This window comes from Athene cunicularia, assembly GCF_003259725.1.
Source record: "Athene cunicularia isolate RWA chromosome 2 unlocalized genomic scaffold, athCun1 chr2_part1, whole genome shotgun sequence".
Lineage (NCBI taxonomy): Eukaryota > Metazoa > Chordata > Aves > Strigiformes > Strigidae > Athene > Athene cunicularia.
In genome coordinates, this window is record NW_020799095.1 from 4345587 (window position 1) to 4368166 (window position 22580).

General features: G+C 41.8%; 1 protein-coding gene across 1 annotated transcript in view; it reads left to right on the plus strand.

Annotated features, from left to right (window-relative positions):
* EIF1B (eukaryotic translation initiation factor 1B) overlaps positions 1 to 7098 on the plus strand; it is a 7510-nt gene extending 412 nt beyond the window's left edge. Inside the window, exons 2-4 of the mRNA XM_026842809.1 lie at positions 2036 to 2256; positions 2950 to 3051; positions 3618 to 7098. Of these exons, the coding sequence (XP_026698610.1) occupies positions 2036 to 2256; positions 2950 to 3051; positions 3618 to 3662 (368 nt within the window). The 3' untranslated portion in view covers positions 3663 to 7098. The remainder of the gene's footprint in view (positions 1 to 2035; positions 2257 to 2949; positions 3052 to 3617) is intronic.
* Positions 7099 to 22580: the final 15482 nt, after the last annotated feature.

Here is a 22580-nt window from a genome sequence, read left to right on the forward strand (position 1 = left end):
GGTGGCCCCGCGGTGACATTGAGGCCGGTGCTGAGCGGGTGTTGCCGGCGCTGCCCGCCGCGCTGGGCACAGGCAGCCCTGCCTGCTCGGCCCTGTCCCCCGGCCTGCGCGGCGGAGACACGTCGGGTGGGAGGCTCGTCTCCCTCTCCCTTCGCTCCCTTTCCGCTCCCGCAGGAGATGCTGCCGTGTACTGTGCTCTGACAGCTGCGCTGTTTGCCTCAGTGTCTGGTAGCACCCCAAACCGGTCTTTTCTGCCAACTCTGCAGTCCCGAAGTTGTAATCTTTGTGGGTGGAGGGGAGACTGGGCTTTGTATCCTTTGCTAAGGAAGGCGTTAATCTCAGTTCTGATCGCTTCTGGATTTGTTGCCTGAATTTATCCTTACCGGTATCTCAAAACGTGCTATATGCCCTGCAAGGAGTATTGTTTCTATAGACTGAGCTGCACAGATGGTAGGTCGCTTCTTATGTCTTAGCAGGGGAGTTTGCCCTGCTGGGCCGTGGTTCTCCACCTTCCTTATCTATAGGCAACAAGGAGCGAGCAAGTTAACCCTTTATTGGGTATCGTTGTCAGGTTTTTGGTCTCAGCTTCGCCTCTAATCTTCTGCATATATAAACCCTATGAGAAGGTTATGTTAAGAAGGATTTGGGAGCTGACCCTGTGTTTAGGAAGGTGCTGCCCAAAGGATTTGTTTGAAGTGATCCAGTGTTAACACCTACGGCTCTGGCTTATCTCCAACCTAGAATCCTAAACTGCCAAGTGATCTTCATGCCCAAGCCCCCTTTTTATTTCACCTTTTCTTTGAAATTTTCTATTAGTGTTTGCCCCACGAGCAGTGGGGCACAGTGAAATTCAGCATGTTTTAACAAATGCCTTAGTAGAAATTAAGCCTGTCAAGCTGCCTAGTGCTCTACTTCTTTCCTGTGGTGCTTGCATCCTCATGATGCTTTCAGTGCCTTTAGTGCTCTTGTCATTCTTGTTTCTACAAGGGTCAGCCTGTCTGCAGCTGAACTACTTCTGTTCCTATTTTTGCTGAAGTTTTATTTTTCTGTGGCATTTGAGTGGATGGCAAAACTTGATCAGTGTTTTTAGGTTTGAGTTTTGGATGAAGGTTTGGGAAATTGTATCTTGCATGGGTGTTGAACATACACTTTCTGAAGATTGGACTCTTATTAGGATTCTGATAAGTACAAAAAAATTACTCATGATTCATTAAAAAAATTTAAAGTACTTAATGCTTCAAGATTTATTTGGGGCTACTGATTAGGAAACCTGTAGGGCTATCAAATTTCTTGACAGAGTGAGTGTGGATAACAGAGAATAAGAAACATAACCTGCAAACCCGTCTTGCTAAATGCCTTCCTGTTTCACCTGTGCTAGATAAATTTAAGCTTGGAAGAATTTGAGAACTGACCTTTCTATAGTCAAAGCCTAAATGAATTTTGTTACAGTTCTTGTCTAAAGCTACTGACTGGCAGAAGGGTGCTGGTTTACAGACAGCTTCTGACATCTGTTAGTGTAGTGGTGTTTTGTTTACATTAGTAGCCAAGAATTGCATCCATACCTTAAAATGCTGGTAGTGTGGTAATTGTCATGTCATGGTAAGACTTATATTTTGAACCTGTAAAGGAGTGTATGTGCAAGAGCTCTATGTTACTTGTCTGTACTTATCAGTTGATCTGAGAAAAGATACTATTTCTATATTTCTCTCAAAATGCATGTGTCTGTCTAAAACTTACATGCACTTGATGTTCTCTCAGAACCATGTTTTCACGTTCAGAGCTTCAGGATTGATTTACTGTTTGCACGAAATAGTGAAGTTGATACTGTAGCTGAAAATTGTTTATATCCAGGAAGGCACTGAAGAAACTGGATCCGTGATGGTTGAGAGCGCTATGCTGACTTAGTAGGCTAGTGAGACTTAATACAGCTGTAGAAAAAAGTACTCTGATTTTAACTGTATGTTTAGACAGTAAGAAAATGGCAAGATTTTCACAAAGAGCTTTATTTAGGGCAATTGAGAAACATACCTGTTAGTTTTGAGCTTGAGTGTTGTCCTTTGTGGGAATTACTTGAATCTTTTTCCACCTGCAGACCCCTTTGCTGATGCAACAAAGGGTGACGACTTACTCCCGGCGGGGACTGAGGATTACATTCATATAAGGATCCAGCAACGAAACGGAAGAAAGACACTAACAACTGTTCAGGGAATTGCAGATGATTATGACAAGAAGAAACTTGTGAAAGCTTTCAAAAAGGTAAAGTTGCTGATTTGATAGAAAAGATGGTCTATAAAGGAGTTTGATAGCTTTTAATGCTAAGTTACAGAATATTTGTTTTATTTCATTCTTGCCAGTGCACATCATTTTCATACTCAGGTTGATTCCTTTCCCTGTCTTTCTCAAAATTCCTATCAGTATCTAGTGACAGTGATTTTTGCTAAAAAGTTCATTGTTTCTTTCCTGTAAAGGAATTTAATGAATGATTCATTAAAATTTCACAGATACCTTGCTTTGTTAATGTGAAGAATAAAATCAGTTTAAAGTAGAATTGTTTTTGCATTCCTGCTTCTGTCATAGCTGGGTTGTTGTTGAAAATAGAGATACTGAGTTTTGCCAGGATGAAAATATTTATTTTAAAATAGCATGGTGTTGAAAGGCTCTATCTTATGACTTTGTTTTCCATTCTTGCAATGAGTGTTGACCAGTTCCTTCTGCACAATAGCTGTCTTTGCCTGAATTTACCATCAGCAGCTTAGTTTGTGTCTCTATGCATCAGCAGATATATTCCATTTGCTCTCAAAACCAGTGTAAAATAGATCTAGCCATTGCCTTGCTTGGCATTACAATTTAGTAAGCAGTTTCTGTGACAAAATTCTGCTGAAAAGACTTACTGAGCAAAATCATAATGTACATCAGATGTCTTACAATGTGATGAATGTTTCTCTCTAGAAATTTGCTTGTAATGGTACTGTGATCGAACATCCTGAGTACGGTGAAGTTATCCAGCTTCAAGGTGACCAGAGGAAGAACATTTGCCAATTCCTCTTGGAGGTGAGGGTCTGCACATAAATATCTAAACCTCTCTGGAAGCAGTAGAGTGACAGGTGGCACTGATGTTCATTAACCAGCTGAAGATGTCCACTGTAGTTCCTTTGTATTTTCTGCCAAAAAGTAAAATGACACTTGCAGAATGAGAGTAAACGTCCGGTAAGAATCAAAGCACTGTGGAATGCATTTACCCTGATACAACACACCACTTGTTCTCTGGCAGTGCAACTAGAGTTACTCATTTGTAAAATCGAGTGCTTGATGTAAGCCATAATTTTGAGACTATAGAGGAAAGAGGCTTACTGATGCAAATCATGATGCAGAGATGTTACACTGTCAAAGAGTAAGTGCTAGGACCACAGAATAAGTCAGATGTCTGATAAGATTTTCTTTTTTGTGTAAATTATTCTGCTTGGCCCACAGACATTCTAGAAAGTAGAAAATACTTTACTGAGTATGTTACTGTATTGCCGTCTGTTTAATCAAAGCCTAAGTTTATGGGAACTTGATATCACTGTAATATGCCTAGCATGTAAGCTTTACTGAAACATGTTACTTTTCTCCTTTAGATTGGCATTGTCAAGGAAGAACAACTGAAAGTTCATGGTTTCTAAAATACCTGTACTCTCATGAAGAATCCTTCATTATTTGGTCTTACCTAGCCTGGCTCTCCTGTGAAAAATGAATCTTTGCAGTGAATGGACTTCCCTGTTGCCTGAACATGTACAATTTGATTCAGATTTGCATGCCTGCGTGAAACATGTGGTGTGTAGACTAGAAACACATAAGAAAACTTCAGTAAGGTGGTAATGAAGACACGTGTGAACTTTTAACACATTTCCAATGGAAATGTTTTAGTGGTGATTGTTCAGTTTAGTACTCTCCACCTGACTTAAATGTGTGGGTTGTATTAAAATAGTGTGTGTTGTTGCTTAAAAATAAAAGTTTATCCGTATATTTTCTGGGACATCTGAAATGCTTTAGCTTAAGTTTTAAACTGTCATAGCAGCCTTACTAAAGAACGGCTAAACTTTTGTGGCAGGTGTACCTCACTGCTGATTGAAAAAACTGGAAAATCTACATCATGAAGTATTAGCTAATTAATCAGTAGATTAGCTTGATGTGATCTTACCCTGTAGCTGTAAGACTAGAGCTTTAAAGTCTTTTGTGTAGGTGTGTCTTAGTAGCAGCATCATAAGACATAAATTGTTTGCTGAGTAAGTAACTGGATCTTCTCTAAAATTTACTGCAGTGACTATGAAGTATTAGCGTTAAGCATAGTAGGACTAAAATAAGCTGAACTGCTGGAGGCTGCTGTTACTGAGACCATGCCAAACATTTAGGTCTTACATAGTACCCCCAAAACATTTGAAGGAAGTGCATGGGATTTTGTATCTCTTCTGTCACCGCGTGAAGGGGAAAGACACTGAGTTGGCTTCCGCTATGACGGTGCATTTAATGTTGGCAAGCAGAGTGCTTTAATTAGCTGGTAGTGTTAGCTGCAAAAGTGAGGATGGAAACAGGCTCTACGCTAACCTTTTTCTTTCCTGGTATAGAAAGTTTTGCTGTGATTAACAGTTAATATGGCAGGATTTGTAGTGCGGTTTGGGTGATACTACAGAAAGCTGATTTAATCTACTTTTCTAACAGACAATTCATTCAGTGTTATCTGAAGTTGTAATAGTTAAAATAGGTTTGTTCCATCACGTTTTTTCATCTAGTTTTAGTTAGCTGTAGACAATTGGTATTCTACTTTTAAGACAGATCTCTTTACAGAATGAAATTACTTCATTTGGTGAAAAAAGCCGATCTTATCTTGTGAGATAGACATGGGAATTTTCTCTGAAACAATTTAAAACATGCTGAGATGGGAAACAATAAGAATAGTTGTAAATGTTAAAAAAACTTATGGTAATGTATTCTCTGGAAAGGAAGAAAGAGACATTTCTTTGCTGCTAAGACTTACTAATAACTAATTCAGAAAAAAAAAATCTTAAGTAAATATCAAGAATAGGCAAACCTATATTACTTAATATCACCTATGCCTATACTTGGTTTCCTGTTCAGACTACTTTTTAAACAGAAATGCTCAATTTAACTCATTTGAATCGTTTTGGGGGGGCAGGGGGAGGAAATTCTGAATTCAGACATGAACCTTTATGGCACTAGCAACAATGAGGGGAGCACTCTAGAGCATTCATATGACAATTTCTTTCTCTTGTCTGATCTAGACAATTCCACCTGTAAGAATCCAGTGTCCAGTCTCTCACTCTCCACAAATTCTGCCTGGTGTTACAGATCTTAACTGCTCCAGAGAAAGGACATTGCAAAAGATTGTATATTGTTAAGGTATAATGTGTTCAAGAGGAGGAGGAGGGAATGCCTGCTGCAAAACATGAAATACCAGCACACAGAATGAAAATCCAAAGAATAAGTGTTATGCAAGCCTTGCACACAGCAGAATAAAATTCTTGTACTGCAAGTTTACCTAGTCCTGTTTCATAGATGATAAAGTAATTAATTCTTTGTGGGGGGAGGTACATAGCACTTAGTGATATTCATTTTATCAAATGCCAGAAAACCTGACGTTCTCATTTAAAGCTTGTTCTCCTGCCCAAGAGGAAAACCAAGCAGTATTCTCTCCTGTTTCACTGGTATTACTTGAGTACTTCTAGTGGTTCTTGAATTGGAGATTAACAAATGATTAGCAAGTCTCATGTGTTACTGAGTCAGTCTTCATTTCAGAAGGCATTCCATTAACTTTTACTACCTAAGCATGAGTCATGCCTCCATAGTCATTCTGCTTGGAATAAGTAAGAAAAACTTTGTTTTCTTCCTCCTCATTTAAAAGTAATTTCTGATAGAAGGAACCTTGCAGTTGATAGGTGTCAGGTTATATGCTCTAGTGGAGCTGCTTGTGTTTTGGCCTTTGAAGGGCAAGATTAAAAGGAGAGGGAATAAGAAGTAAATGCATTTGCAGTTCAAATAGATGAGATTTGTTGTGGCAACAAACAATCTTTCTAGAAGGAAAGAAGAAATTTTTGTCCTTGAAGTGTTTTAAACTATAACCATGTCTGGATAAGATTGTAACTAGCCATGCTACAAGCCCAATCTTCTTTGCATGTTCTAGAGGAAAGGCTTAACTATTTCATGGTTTATCATCTTATGCTGAAACTTCTTTGTCAAAGCTCAGCCTGTTTGGGATATATATCTGTGTTTCAAGAATGCTGAAAAACATGGAAGACTTTGGGAAAGAACTTAAAATTACTGCCTTAAAAACCTGTTTTCACAGTGAAGGCCAGGTTTCAATCTTTCCATCTACTCCAAAATAGATCAAAAATTGGTAAAGGATGTGGCCCATGATTGTCGAGGCAGTAAAAGAGAGCTAAAAATAAAAAACACTTTAAAAAACCTCTAGTAGGACTTGAGACTGGAAAGAGTGGTAGCTTCTTTTTGTTGGAATATTGTGAAGTCTGTGTCCATTAGATCTCCAAATCAAGGTTGCAACCTTAGTGATACCAAAGCTTAATAACAAGCTGCAACTGGATGTAGGAACTGCTGTTTAAAATTCAGGGTCTTGCTGTGCATGGTTATATTGAACTGTTGCAGCTGACATTTACCTGATACACTGGAGTAAGGTGTTGCATGAATTGATTGCCTGTTCAGAACTTACATCTACCTAGTGCCGCTATGAACAGTGAAACCATCGCTTCCCAAATGGTAGTAGCAGTCCTTGTTTGTAGAAGGTGAGATCTAGTAATTTAAGTTTGTAAGCTGCCTACTTCTTCTTGTGTGAATTATAAGGCCCTTGACCTTCATGTGTGGTCTGCTAAATCTGACCATGTGTTTCAGAGGTGAGCATGAAAAGCACAACTATGGGCAGATGAGCAGTAATTTTTTCAAGTGAAAGAACCTCTGAAAAGAATAGTGCCTACATTGTGTGTGCATACTGTTCATTGGTGTTTTGCTTAAATCTTACTTCTTGCACAGCCTAAGTGGAGAGCATATTGTTCTGGAGAACTTTTTTGGAGAGGGAGGAGGGAACCCCACAAAAAAAATCACCTTAAGAAATTAGTTTATATCTTAAGTCTGTTTTCATTAACTTACATTGTTCTGGACTGCAAGACCTCTATAATGTTATTTTTGTTTCTGAATCTTTAAAAACCCTAATTAAAGTTCCTTGAGAGTTTGGCATTTAAGGTTCTAAATATATCTAAAGCCATTATAAAATTTAAAATTGTGAAGAGTTGTTGAAGCTTAAGGTTTAAATATTTGAAAAAATAATAATTAAGCAGAGCTCTGCACTTTGTCCTATGCTGCTGTCCTGTTTATTATAATCAGTATGTAGTTACCCTGAAGATGCAGACGTATTTACAGACTTGCCAGTAAGTGGATATCCTTGCTGTAGTGTGATACCCTGTTTGTAGTTTTTGTAAGATCTTATCTAATGTTCTGCACTGTTACAGGCTGTACTACTCTAATTTTACAGTACAGGACAGATGTACCTTGAGCTCCAGTCAGCAGTTATCTTATCCTTAATTCTCCTGGAAGGCTCAAGTGTACAGGATCCATGTGTTACACCCTTGTTTAAAGTGACTTGGTAGTTCTTCTTACTATATGAAAGTATGTACAGCATTGGTATTTAGCCAGTTAAAGAACAAGGGAGGCCTTTTTATGGATGACGTTGGAACACAGTAGGGGTTGCTGTCTTTTTTGGTGTGTTCAGTGCTGATTAGCATCACTGAGTGTTGCTCTAGCATGCTCCTGCCACTGGGGAAATGGAAGTGGTCTTAGAGGATCATGTGTATTTAAGTATTAAGAACCTGCCTTCCTCCTAAGACTCTCCATTCATCCATACTCAGTTTAATTAAGACTTGTCCCCCATGCATGGCAACATGAAGGTTATTTTCCAGTTGCTAGATCAGAAGTTCTTGGGATGAATAAAAGAAAACCAACATAGTTGGTTTATGTTTGCTGTACAGATGTTTAATGCCTACTGTTTCCAGTTTACATTAAAAAAAGAAAGTCTCAAAAGATGATTTGTACGTGGCATGCCTTTTTAATGTTTGCTACGTGCCTGTGATTGATCTCTTTATGAACCTGTATTGGAGTATCGATAGAGAGCTGAGACAACAAAGTCTTTTGAAATAAAATGTACCAATGCTATTTTATGTATGCTTTTCTAAGACAAATGGAATTTTATGCTTTTACTAAGGCGAATTTTTTTTTGGTGGAAGATTGAAGTAGTGTAATTTAATAGTGATGTATGTGATCCTCTTTTAATCAGCTTTGATTTCTTCAAGAAATGTTATTTCCTCTTAAACTTCTACCATAATCTGTACTAACCTACTTAAAAATATTGTGACTTGTACTGGGATATCGTAGCTCTAAAACAAGATTGACTTGCGGTCTAAAACTTTGGATAGAAGAGGACTATCTGATTTCTTGAATAACCAAAATACACAGTTTTTTAAGATGAAGCCAGTAACACGTGCTCAAGTTTGGTCTTAGCTATTTTAGAATGTCTTGCATCTGTGAAATGTGACAGCGCATTTCTGAAATTAATTTGGGGTTTGATTAAAAGTACTTGTATATATAATAAACGCTTTTTTTCCATTTTAAGCCATCTTTGCTATGATTATGCAGAAAAAAAAAACATTATCCAGGCTCAGTTCTCCAAGTTATGAGTAGCTGATTTCAGCAGACATGGTTGCAAGCAGAAGGGTCATGCTCCTCAAAGACAGGATTTAGCTGTCAGCTGTGTTTGTGGTGTTTTGCAATCGGAAAGGGAAATGGTGCTGTTCCTGCAGTACAGACAAACAAACCTTGGGTATCATGATGGGACAGCTAACCCCAATGAAGGGGGTAGTGCCGCAGTTGTTTCGGCAGCTGTCCTGCAAATGAACTAGAAAGTTGCTCATTAGGTAGGTAGACCCAGCAAATGACTTAAATGCATTGATGTGCAATTGGAGAATAGTTATGGGGTAAGAAATGTTAGAAGTGGTCTATTCCCAAGACCATGCTGGAAAAATTTACTGAAGAGCAGGCCCTGTTGCAGAGGAAGCAGCTTTTAGCTACTCTCCACCAGGGGAAGGTACTCGTGTGATGGTGGTACCTTCAGATGCATGATGGACTACACCTCAATAAACAGACCGAACAGACATCGGGGGTATCAACTCACCTGTACTGGGTAACACTGGTGAAAGACAGCCCTGCAAACTGATACTTGTCAGTGTCTTTGAGTTACACCTGTAACTCAAAGCCCAGATCAGGATGTGGACTTGAAGATTGAGAACAAAATTGCTGTCCAGGTTCCTCTGGTAAATAGTAACCTGTAAATTAATTGATTCATTATTCAAGATAATTTCTATGAGTGAGAATTCAGTATGAATAGGGAATATCAAAAGAAGAATGTTTTCCTTCCTTCCTTATCTTTCTTTAGGTAAGATTATGCAGTGCGGTGGCATGGAGAAATTTCCTGATTGTCCAGTAGTGGTTTTACTTCTTAAATACTGCGAACAGTGCTCTGAAGGTACCTGGGCCTGGAGCCCGTACCCATCATTGCCTCGCCCTGCATGCTAGGCTGGTTTTAAAGGGCACTGAGGGGAAGAATGTCTCTTGGGGTCATCCGATTTTTTCCTTTCTCCTGTTAGAAGTCAATTCCAGTACTGGCTTAAGTCACACTGGACTAGATCATCCTTCATTAACGCTATGGAAGATAAAAAAGGATTTCTGCAGAGGGTGAGAGGGAGGGAGATATCTGCCTCTTACTTCTCATAGAGCATTGCAGGGCCCTTCAGGTTGTCACCACTGGAAGTCAGGCTGGGCACAACAGTATGTGCTGCCTCGTGGGGATTTCCAGGTCTTGGCTGGTTCTCGTGGCAGTTCAGGACGATATCCAGGTGGGTGTCTGGCAGTAAATTCAAAGTACCAGAGCACTCTGGTCATGGATGTGATCTGACCACGCAGAAATGGACATGTACTGTGGGTCTGTCCCTACAGTCCTTTAATTACTTTTTGTCTGCCTGATAAAAGCAGTGTCCTAAAAACTTAAGGGCAGTACCTCTGAACAGGGAAAATTGGTGGTTATCTGCTGTGGAGATTTACAGGGAAGAAAACCAAGCAAACCTGTAAAGTTCTAGAAATCATCAAGGCCAACATTCAGAAGACAACAAATGAGCATCTGAAGGCACAATTTTTTATACAAAAGCAAGAGCACCCTGTTGCTAGCAGCTGCGTATTACTGGATGAGGCTGCAGGCAGTAGGGATGCAAAGGAAACGTGCTTAAATGGCAGTACCCCTTCTATAGCTGTCTTGAGGCTCTACAGACTGTTACGCAAAGAGGGTGGTAATGTGTTCCTTGGAAATTTTTGTGTCTAGCCTGTATTCTGTTTGCTCAATTCACTCCCTCTCCCCAGTCACAATTACAGGAGGTTAATCTCCTATTAGTTTCTAGTATCTTATTAGCTGTCTCAGTTTGATTTGGGACTACTAATATTCATGCAGTTAAGGTATGTTTTCAGGAGGAAGGCATTAGGGATGCTTTGAAAGGAAAGCTTAGCTGAAACAACTGAATATAAGGAGACAATGTGAGAATCTTCCAAGTGCATGACTTGGGTGTTCTGTTTCTGCAAAGAAGCCATTAGAATGGAAGCCTGTCTTATGTCACCTTAAGAGGCATTTCCTGCCCAGAAGAGTTCTTGCTGCACTTATTTCAGTGCCCTAAATCAGCCCTGAAGCAGTGCTTTCTCCCAGGTCACCGTGTGGAAGGCACGGCGTGGGCTGCATGAGCTTTCAGAAAGCCTGCTGCAACAGGCTCCACTCATGAGCACCAGGAACATGCCAGTTGAGCGGTAGCGCCCCAGGATGGGCTGATGGCTCTGGCTGCTGAGCAGCACTGCTGTGTGATTGGAACAGCAGAGGTGGCAAAAATGGAAACAAAAGGTTTGTCTTCCAATTTCTACTTTCTGTATTAGTTTAGTAATCTGACAAAATAGCTTCTGGGAGCAAAGGGATGGATGTTTTTCCAGTTCCTTCGCAGATACGTATCGAGAGAAATTGCCCTGAAGTTAATACAGTTGGGCAGACCATATTTTCAGGATCCCATCTTGTAGTGCTGATACTGTCAAAGCATCAGTGAGTTATTTTTCAAAAGTTTACCTGACCTTTACATTTGGACAGAGTTTTTACTGTTCACTGAATGTTGGGCCTCAGCTGGCACAGCACCATCTGATCAGTCCAAAAGAGTTTGAAAAACCACCAGCTTGTGTTGGTCCCCACGTGCTCCAGCCTGTTTTGCCATGTGAGCCACTTTAAATACTTTGGACATACAAGCCCCTGATAGATGTATAAGCACTACTCTTGATGTCTTTCTTCTCCTGAGAGTATGGTCCATGTTTCCTCCTGCCATCAGAGACATGTATTTTTTGGGGTTCTCCAAAGGTCCAGGCATGAATTCGCACAGGATTCTTTTGTTCTCATGGGTTGTGAAGAGCTAGGAAGTCTAAATTTACACGAGAAAATACAGAGCAGATGTAGATCGTACAGTCACACAAAGTCTGTTTCGAAAGAGCTAGCATTTCTGCATCTTCCATGTCCTGTATTACACAGACACATAGTGCATTTCATATCTAATCCTGCTTGGCTGTCCCTAGCTATGCTCTGGGGGAAGCCTGCCTGCTCCAGTAAAGAAATGAAGGCACAGTAGGAAGACTTGCTGCTGCTTTGGCTTTATTCCTACAGGAACAAGCTGTTCAGCACCGCAGACTCAGTCTGATATCAAGCCGGGCTACAGAGCAGTCTGGATGAAGCCACTGTCCCTTCTGCTCTACTGCCTCCATCCCCTGGTTGTGTCTTGCCCTGCAGGTAAGATCTCCAGGTCAGGGCCCATATCATTGTTCTGTGTAGGTGAAACACCAAGCACTGTGACTTTGATTTGTGACCAGAGGAGTGACACATAAAATAAGGAGTAAATTAGTAGCAGTTGCAATGAGTAAATAGTAGATCCAGCTACACAAAGCAACATGCTTACTCTTTGGACCTCAAAGTGTTTCTGGCCTCATGATGACTTTTTCCATTTTCACCTGCTTTGTTATTAGTAATGAAATGTCTTCATCTTGCTTGCATTCTTTGTACCAGAGTGAGACGTTACGTCAGTCATTGCCATGTCTCTCTTATCACTTCATGAAATTAATGCTAATGCACATGAGCTGAGGAATGGGCCTTGAGGAGTATGATGCATCGATCCTGGAAAATGTGAGATTATTTTCCCCTGATCTCGATTGCAATTGTTCCTTCAGCCATTGGCTTCTTTAAGATCTCTGTTTCTGTCCATTGTGCAACTGAAGTTTTACAAATAGTTATTAGGAGATTGCAACAAAAGATTTTTAAAAATACAAATTATGCCATGAGAATTTTTTATTAAAGTTTCTTGGGGAAGATAGGGAACTCGGCCTTTTTTTTTCAAAAGCTGTTAAATAATTGGCCTCTATCAAACCAACCTGTTTTATCAGCTTGAAATATTTTAAACAATACTTACATAAATGGACAGCTTGCTATTTCCAGTCTCTATCCCTAGATGTCACTAGAAGACAGCACATGCTGACAATAGTGATACTGAAGCCAGGAAAAATTACTAAAACTTAGATGAGGGAATGCAGAGGGAAAAATTTGGTAGAATTCCTGGGTGGTTGCAGGCATAACCCAGGTGAAACTGTATTCCAAATTTCCTCTGCCTGAGAGGGAGAAGGTTTGAAATCTGTCCTTGGATGCACACCTTCCTTACAGCGGCTGCACATCATCAGCCAACTTGTCGCTCAGTGCGTGCTTACCGCAGAGCCCCGTGCAAGAGGTGTAAGGAAGAGAGTTCCAGTGCACCACTTCAGAGAGTAGAAAGAAATCTACTGGGAGAAGCAGGAGACGACAGCTACGGCTTCATAACAGGCAAAAGCCAGCTCATGGGAAGGTGCCACAGAAAGAGGCAGACCTGCCTTTGTCCATCTCCAGGTTCCACCAGCTCGAGCTGCCCCTCTGACAGCAAGGCAGTTCTGGGAGGTGAATTGGCAGGAAATTATTTGCTTTTGGGGGTTAGGGAGTCAATTCTTGTCCACTTAGTTCTCTGCAGGCTCAGAGAAGTGTTGGGTCTGCGGGAGCAAGGTTGAAGAGAAGAGCTCAGTGTGCATGAAGGCAACTGGGAGCACGCCAGACCCTACAGAAAAGAGTTGTAAGGAGCCAGCGTTGAAAAAGCCATTCAAAAACATGGCAGAAGTCAGAGGAGGCACCTTTAGGGATCAGCAGTTTGTACAGAAGATGGTCCTCTCCAGTGCCACCCCAGTCTGGCTGCACCCATAAGGGTATTTGAGTGGATCTTGATATGGACAATGCCTGGGGACGTGTTCCTCTCCCAGGGCTGTAAGAGTTGGAGGCAGCCCATTAGAGATAGGCTCCTCAAACACAGCACTTTGGATTTCAGTGGGTATTCTGTTCATGAAAGGAGGCTGAAACCAGTTTTTAACAGCTATAGGATCAAAACTATAACTGGCTTTTATTAAAACTGTTACAAAAGAGAAGAATGCTCTGATTTGGTAAGTGTTGGAAAGTACTCCTAGGACTTTTGCTAAAAAAGGATAAAAGTTTTCACCACGTGATCTTTTAGGAAGCTAGTTCTTTCCTGAGCTGAAATTGTACAAAGCATAATTTCTAATTCAGCACTTGATTCAAATGCTGTTATGAGTCAGTAGCAGTCTTTCTCTTGACCTTAGTGGGATTCAGGTGAATAAAGGGAACTTTGTAAAACTGAAATCTTCCTTTTATGTATTAACCTTTTTTTTTTTTTTTTTTCCCCAAGAGTGAAGCATCAGCTACCATACAATGATTTATGAGATTACATGATTAGAAAGTACACTGTGTCCATGAGATCAAAGTTTGTGACATTCCGGAGCCAGTTATATCTAATGGGTATCAAGTAAGACCCTAGTTAGTGGGCATGTCATTGCAATCAATGCTGTGTTGTACCAAGATACAGCTCCAGAGAAATGTGTTGGTAATTTAAAACCTGTTTTCCTAAAATTATGTATGTCTCATTCATGGTCAAAGCCAGAATCTGACCCCTCTGCTTTTGGAACTTTAGATGCTTGTGGACTCTCTTAGCAGGCATTGTTGGTGTCAATGTTTGATGCTCACTCTTAGGGCATGGTGGGATGCACCATGATTTTTGTAGCTTGATTCAACCAGCCTCGCTGCTAAACAAAACCAAACATACACAGCTACAGTGACAACTGTGGGAGACCAGGTTTGGGAGTGCGGGGAGAAGTTAGCCCCTCTGGGCTGATATAGAGACCCTGCCTGTGCTTTGGGGTCCATGACATGCAGGAAGGGACTAGGCTCTTCCCTGCCTATTCCTCACTTGGGCAAGCAGCCATGTCTTTTGCTGCCAACCATCAGACCAGCTTGATGTGAAATTCATTGCACTTCTCTCCCTGCCATACCTTTTCTGACTTGGCACCTGCTTTGGTCTGAGGCACTTCAAGTGAGATCCTGAAGAGACACAGGCGTGTTTCTTCTCTTTGCGCAGGCTGGTGTACAGGAGTGTAAACCAGGCTCAGTGATGGAAGAAAACAACCTGGCCCTTCTCCAGCACCTGCTGGACAAACTTGGTTGGTTCAGCCCCCATAGACCTGAGAGTACAAATGAATAATGCTCTACCCTACAGCGGTAAAGGCTCTTTCCTGCCAAAGGCCATGTCTGATCTCACCATTGGTAAGATCTCAAACCACAGCCAGCAGGCATAAATAGCTTGGGTCCAGCAGCCTCCTTGCCACCAGCTGTACTGCAGAACACGCTCTAATCCCAAACGTAGCCTAACATCGACTCACATGCGGAGGGTCTTCCTGATACCCTGTGGAGAATCTTTTAAATAAATCAGTAGCATTTCCTGCAACATAAGAAAGCACTGAATGGTTGGGTGTTCCCCCCCCCCGGCCGCCTTGGTATTGTGATTATATTAATTCCATTAACGTTAACTATGTGCAAGGTTTCAGTTGCTGATGGAAATGTTAGCCCTGAAGAAAGGGAACTTACTCTTCAGTTGGGATGTCATCTTGCCTTTTCCTTTTGGGGCTGGCGGCTCATATAGTGGTTCAAGTCATTCTGGGTAATGTCCCTCTGGGATGTGGCAATTGTAGCCTACTGCATGCTGTAATGCCACACTTAGTGTCCACACTTAGTTCTGTGGAATAATGACAGCTGCCTCATCATGGCTAGCAGGCAGCAGCTAATTGTTCCTGAGGCAGGAGCGCTGATCTCTCTGGCACAAGGGGCTGAAAATGGTAACTTGAAAAAAGAAAAAGGAGAAGAAAGCAACCAAAGCAGAAAACCAGCACTGAGCTCACATTGGTAACTCAGATGCTGATCCTGGCTGCATTCAGGGTGGTCTTGAGAAATTGGTGATTTCAGGTGAGTGGCTTTATAGTAGAATTTAACCTTCATATACATTATTAGAAGTATGTCATGTTTAATTGATATTTAAGAGTCAGATGGTCTTATGTGATCACTGATGGCCCAGTCCACGTACCTTCCTGTATAGGCATGGCAGGCTAACTCAGGCATGTAAATATATCTAAGTGCTACAATGTGATCTGCTGCTGAGGCTGCTCTCACTTGTGCAGAGCTTGGATGAAGCCTAAAAGGGTTTTCTAATGTCGTGTAAGAAAATACATGAAGCAAATGCTTTAGATTTAGCAGTTCCCCACAAAGATACACATGTGACCAAGAGTCTGGTTGTGCTACATTAGAGAGAAAAAGGTGGTCTACTGATAGTGCCAGGAAACTGCAGCTATGATTTTGTGACAGAGGAAAACCTACTAATGATATGGTGCCACAGAAACAGAACTATTGGTCACTTTTACTGAGGATGAGCACACTACTTAACAATACATCCCACAGACCAGGAGCCCACGGTACTAGACACCATACAACATCACCAGATAGTGCCTGCTCCTCTCCAAATAGCTTGAAAGTAGGCATCAGATGTGGGTTCAGGAACAGAATTTCAGAACCACTGGGTAGACATTGTCCCTGGATGGTACATGGCTGCCTACAAATGTGAATTAAAAGTTGGCAAAGCAAGCACAGGCAAAATCCTGATTCAGTCAGTGCCCTCCCATGGACTTCAGCAGTGGCTGTGCACACCCAGAAATGGATGCAGCCCGTATGGCCAGCCAGCTGCTGCTAGACCACCTTTTGAAAACTGCCAATATTAGTTAAGGACAGGCTCCAGTGAGTCTCTTAGGTGTCTTGAGTGACTATTGATTGCTGTGGGACTGCAGGCACCTAAGTATGTTTCTCTATTTGATCCAAAGCTCTCTTAATCCTCTCCTTACCTTCCCTTTCAGGAAATCAGATGACTGGAACTGGCTTGTTTGTTTGGGAAGCATAAAGGTTCCCTAGGAAGCAAGGACATGCAGACATGTCACTTAATTCTGGAATTTATTGATTATAAGATACAGAATCCCAAACCAAATAGTTTGTAGGTCAGATAGATTAGAGTATAATCCTTACCATTTTCATTCCCCATCTAGATTAAAGCTGTAAATATAACTTGAGCATTACACACTCCTACAAGGAAAGACTTCTCGTAAGGCTTAGGAACTGAGCCCATCAGTCTAGATACCAGTAAGAAAACCATTTAGGATTGTATTTATGTAGGTTAATTTGGGTCAGTTTAATGGAAATACTGCCATTTTACATGTTGGGTGGGCTCGATTTTGGCTAATTTAGCAATCTAAATATTTTGCGTAAGATCCCCTCTCATCGTGAAGACAGGTAGGTACTTTAATGCTTCCTATAACGAGTGAGCTTGTTCACTCACTGGAAGTGTGGATCTCTTACCTGCTGATTAGCTGTATAATAAGATCTGGCTGGTTTAAATTTAGCAGAGATCCCCATCAAAGAGGCCAGCTGTTATTTGGGTTCTGCAGCTCTCCCGAAGTCAGGAGCTTACTGTTTGTTGCATGATAGAGCTCATTCTGTGGCTGATTTTGAGACCAACAGATCTGGTGAACATGGACCCTGAGAAGGAGTCTGGCCTTTGGGAAAAGCTATAATGCTGGAAAGCATAGAAACCAGGATCAATTGGTCTTTTGGAGTCCATACATTCAATTCAGGAAGATGCCATCTATATATCATTTTACAGTCATTCCTCTTGAATGCAGAATACAGAGTAAATGTTTCAAAATTGTATTCAGAGTTGGTAACACAAATCTAAATCAATGTTATTCCTTTTCCCAAAATTGCAGTCATACAACAATTTTGACAGCTGGCGAAAAAGTAGCACTAAAGTGCTTTGTTCCCAACTGAAGAGCTGGACCAATTTGTATTGCATAATAGAAGGGTTATTCTGAGGACCGTGGCACTGCTTTCAAATAAGTGTGGATGGTTGAGACCTAGCTGGAAATGAATTCCTTGATCAGCTGTTTTGTAAGTGAATAAATCAGGTCTGCCAGTTGTTGGTTTGGATGAAAAACTGAGGTTTCATGACACTGATTGCTGCTCTGAAGGCATGAAATAGAAGTCTACCGAGGGTTGTAACCATGAGCTAGATCTGAAAGTCTAAATTGCTCAAATTTTTGAGCAAATACCTTTTACAGGTAAAATCAGATGCATTTAATAACCCAGATTGGCAGGGCCTAAAATGATTTCAAAGGTAGCTTTGCATTTTATCAAATTTCTAAGATTACTGTCCTTTCCTAACCAGCACCAGGCAACCCTCCCCAACTTGTTCCAAATGTCCTCTCCTCTTACCAGAAACAGAAACCTTATTGGGGATTTTCCCACCTTCCTTTAGAGGCAGGGTTGGAAAGGATCTGCTGAAATACAGTATTCATTTGGTCACCTTCTTCCTTGCTGCCTCCTTCAAACCTTGATTCTGTCCCTCCAGCCCCTGTCCAGCAGCAAAGGCAGAGTGCAGAAGTGACCGCCTGCTAGTGCCACAGTGCTGTGCCAGGGTCTGAATTCAGATTTACAGCTTCGGGCAAAGGGATGGCCTCGCGTGTCTGCAAGAGGCCTCTCCTAAGGAACCACGGAGCTGGGTGAAAAGGCACAGGGTTGGTGCTTTTATATTGCTGGAGGGAGAGAGTCAAGGAGGGTGATGGAAGGGGTCGGAGGGAAGAGGTTGGTCAGGTCTGCCCATCATACAAATTCTGGAAACATAAAATGAATGTTTGCTAAACCAAATAAATACATGTCAGCATTAACAAAATACTTCAAGTGTAGACAAACCCAGTCTCTCTGTTCACCTGTCCACCCCCACCAAAGAAACCAAATAATAACAGAAATTATCCTGCACAGCATGAGATTTTATTGGAATAAACAGTTTAATATTTATTTCTGCTCTTCCTTAGTTGTGAGCCACTTTTCTCAGAGGTGAGTAATTGAGGAAGAGCTACTGGTAGTTTAGCAATGATGTTTAATGAACTGAAAAATGATCTGTTTGTAGGAGGTTTAATAGCACATTAACCTTATGTGGGTTGGTTAGTGAAAAGAGAAGATATCTTATGGTGCGGGGCTGCATCTTTCAGTCTTAAGGTCTCGGGCTAAAGTCACTCCTGCCATAGCTTGGCTTTCAGAGGAACATTGCCTAGGTCTGGCAGGCTAATGTCCGAACTAGGTTTCTTCTCCGTAGTTTCTCTGTCTGAGCAAAAAAACATCACTCTACTTTTTAGCTCTCCTGAGAAGGCCTTACCACATAAGTCACTGCATACTGGGGATTTTAGCTTCATTGTTGAAAATGCTATGTTTTATCAATAGGAAAACAAGTACTTGTGAGCTACCCCGCCCTTAAAAACAAAATCCTGGAGACCAGAGGTGTACATTTTACCACAGGATAATCTCAGCGGTGGCTGAAGCTGGTGGAAGTTGCCATTATGGGGTAATTTCCAGGTAAAAGCTGTAGGTGCCTTGTCACCTGCAGTGCCACAAGGAGAATAGTACCAGGCATTGGCATGTGTAAAAGTTTACATCCCCACATAGGTTTGGATGTACTGGCCAGTGGGGGAGATGGCAGAAAGGATGGATGCAAAGGGAGTATTCCCTGATGTTAACATGGCTGGTGCAGTCTGTGCTCCCTGTTATGTATGGAGAGAAGTTGATACAGTTTTCAGCAACCCCCCTGAAAAGTAGCTTTTGGAAATGTGGGTGTACAATTGCTTCAGTAAAGCTTACACTCTACAGAGGGCATGACATGACAACTGGGACCTCTAGGTATTTGCACTCCAGCGTTAAATAGACCTTTTTCTCATGCTTTTTCATGGACTGAAGTGCTGGCAGCTTTTATTTCAATGCCCAAGGAATGTAAAAAACCACCTCCATTGCAGATTCATTAATATAAAAGAGAGATAAGATTAAATCTGGAAGGGAAACTGAATGACCTAGTTCTCGGGTTTGCACAATGAACACATTTGATCTTTTATCTGCACGATGAGCCAACTTTTCTACAACAGACTAAATAAAATAGTTGGTCTGGTGAGAGGGAAAAATATGACTGTAGAAAAACGGGCATTTGGGAGCATGGGCTTCAGCCCCACCAGTAAACCCAACAGTAAGTATCCAGTTAACACGTCTGAAAAAGGTGAGCTCACAGTGACTGTCACCCAACAATCTCAGCTTTTTTCCCTTTAACTGAAATCTAAATTCTATTTTAGAATGATAGATATAGAAAAGCCACACATTAAAAAAACTATTTTAGATTCCCTTGGTCCCTAAATATTAATTTCTATAAATATTGGTGGCTGTGATGGTGGTCTGTTGCCACATTTCATCAGCCTATTTCTGGCCTAATACTCATGCCAGTGTTTAGTGCAGTTTCCTTTTGATGTGGTTTAATTTCTGTATCTTTGTGTTCTATCAGTTATAGCTAAGTAAAATTAGTCTGCAATTTAATTGCAACACTATCAGCAGTTCTGGTCAATTAGAATGAGATTAAGTGTTGTACAAATCTGTTATGGTAGAAAACAATGCTGAAATAAGCACTTGGAATCTCTAGTTAAAGGACATTGCTGTGCCTATGCAGTCCCATTTAGGCAGTTTAAATGCAGCATATGTGAGATACAGGCGTATGCCTTCCCTGCCATTTGCCAGGATGTGGAGTACCTGAACCCATTTCTCCTTTCTGCGGAAGCCAAGGGTTCTGTGGCCCTTGGTGGCTGCACCAGATGAAATTTTCTTCTGCCCTTCCAAATCTGAAGGCTGATGAGAGGAGGCCGGCATCTCTCCCCAGTGTTGCCCCATAGATTGTGTAATCCACAGCCCACCGGACAGCCCAAGCTAGCAGGGGCTGAGTGTCACACGCCCATGGCAATACCCTTCAACCTTCTCCCATAGGATCTTTGGGCATGAGACCTTCCCCAGGGGCTGGGACAGGGCAGGGCAGCAGGGTTAGTGACACACGCTACTACCAGCTGGACTCCCCAAAACAGCCACCCCTGTGCTAGCCTAGAGCTGAGCCTCTCCCAGCCCCTCTCCTGGATGCTCTTTGGTGCCACGACAAGCATCAGCTTCTGAATCCAGAAAGTACCAAAAATTACTCACGGACTCCAGTGTCTGAGCAAACATGGTGCATTTGCCCCAGTTGCACTAGCCAGCAGTCAAAGGGGGCACTGGCACTTGTGGGACCCACGGGCTGCAGGGTGATGCTGTGAAGAGCCAAGCAGGATTTAGCTGGGAAGTTTCAGCAATGGGGCAGGAAACTTGCAATGAACCAGGTGTTCTTCTGTGGATAAGTAGGTTCAGGAGAATCAATGGTCTGATGGCAGTAGCTTAATATGATGTACCAGCAGGAGGTTATGCAGTCTGGGTGGACATTAGATGGCAGTAAAAACTATGCTTTCCAGGGCTCATTCAGGTAGAACTGGGATTAAGCCAGGTCACAGTCCGGGTGGTATGGGGGGACTGGACCCACAGACCTGTTTAGGGACAGGAGTTATCTTACAGACCTGCCACTGCTCACAGGTCACCATGAAGCACCCTGTACAACTGAAAATGGTAAACACACCAAAGCAATTACCTAAGAGACCTTCACGGACTAATTGTTCAGCCAAGATGATTTTCATTTTAGGCCTCTTGTAAAACTACCTGGAATAAGTCTGAGGATATTTTGAAGTGGTCACTGGCTACTGGTGGTAATTTGCTGCAGATGCAGGGTGTAGCTTGTATCCTCAGACTTCACATGGCAGGGTTCCTGGTGCAGGCACCTCTGGAGCTGCAGGGGCTTTGAAAATTCCCTGTAGCACTCTATAAAAGAAATGCTTATTGAATTACTCTCATAGTTGTGAGGCATGATGGTAGCTGGTCCAGCGACATTACGGTAGGGCCCACTGGTTGATGCTTTACTGAGACACTGAAAAATGGAAACATTCAAACAAGAGGAGGGCAAATGCATTGCACGCTCTGCCTTGTAAATGGAGAAGAGCTTCTGAGCAGATAAAAAAAAAATCTTTTAATATCATATAAGCCATTTGTTCACTTAGCCACAGCAGAGCTAACAAAACCAAATGTTGTCAGCTCACAGTTTAATTGCAATGCTGGTAAGCCTTGTGGTGCCTCTTGGGGTTTTTTTTGTTTTTTTAAAGTCAAAACAGCTTGTAAAGGAAAATGAGTATAGATTTTGATTCTTTTGTTTACCTGGTTTTGCTGTGAAATAAGTGGTTTAGTTTTTCTGCTTGAATGAATTAATTCTTGAATAAATTTAAATTCCTGGCCCAAGCGCTTGGCAGAGCCCATTTGAGAGGCCCAGTCAGGCAAGGGCTTCCAGGTGGTGGTTGTGAGTGGGGAGGTTTCACTCAGCCCAGACAATGTAATTTAGTCTCCCGAGTACCTGCTGAGAATCTCAGAGCAGGCTAATTTAACGTTTGTTGTAGGTGTTGGGATGTTTAGAGGCACCTCATATGACTGAACCCTTTCCACTGCCAAAACCCTCCGCTGGCAGAAGGGTTATACAGCACCCTGTTTCCAAAGCATTTGCATACAGGTTTTATGTGTTCACACAGCTCTGGCAGTTGTTTTCTGTGCACTTCAGTGTGAATTTTAATCTGTCCCCATTTAGGACAGCATTTGCTGGTAAAGAGCAGAAGCGGAAGGAGGCAGCGAAACACTAAGATGTTGCTGTTTTCTAGCAAAGCAAGCCCTGTAAGTTCGTTACCAATGCATTCGTGATTTGTTCAGGGTTGAGAAGAGCCTTTAGCTGTGGGGCCCTTAGTGAATTGGATGGGAATGAGAGAGCTCTCAACCTTTGAAAATCAGGCATTAAAGTCTTTCCAAAGACTCTGAGCTGTGGGGCCCTGGGGGGCTCTGTGACAAGTCTCCGCTCAAACCCAGTTTCAGTGTGGGACAGGATGAGGTTTGTGTGAGCCTACAAATAAATGAGGCACACAATATTGTCAGTAATCACTCTACATTGTATATATGGGTGTTAAAAATTCAGTGTTTGTTCTCATGTTGGAGAGCTCCAGAATGCATCTTCTACTTTTGTTCAGCCAAG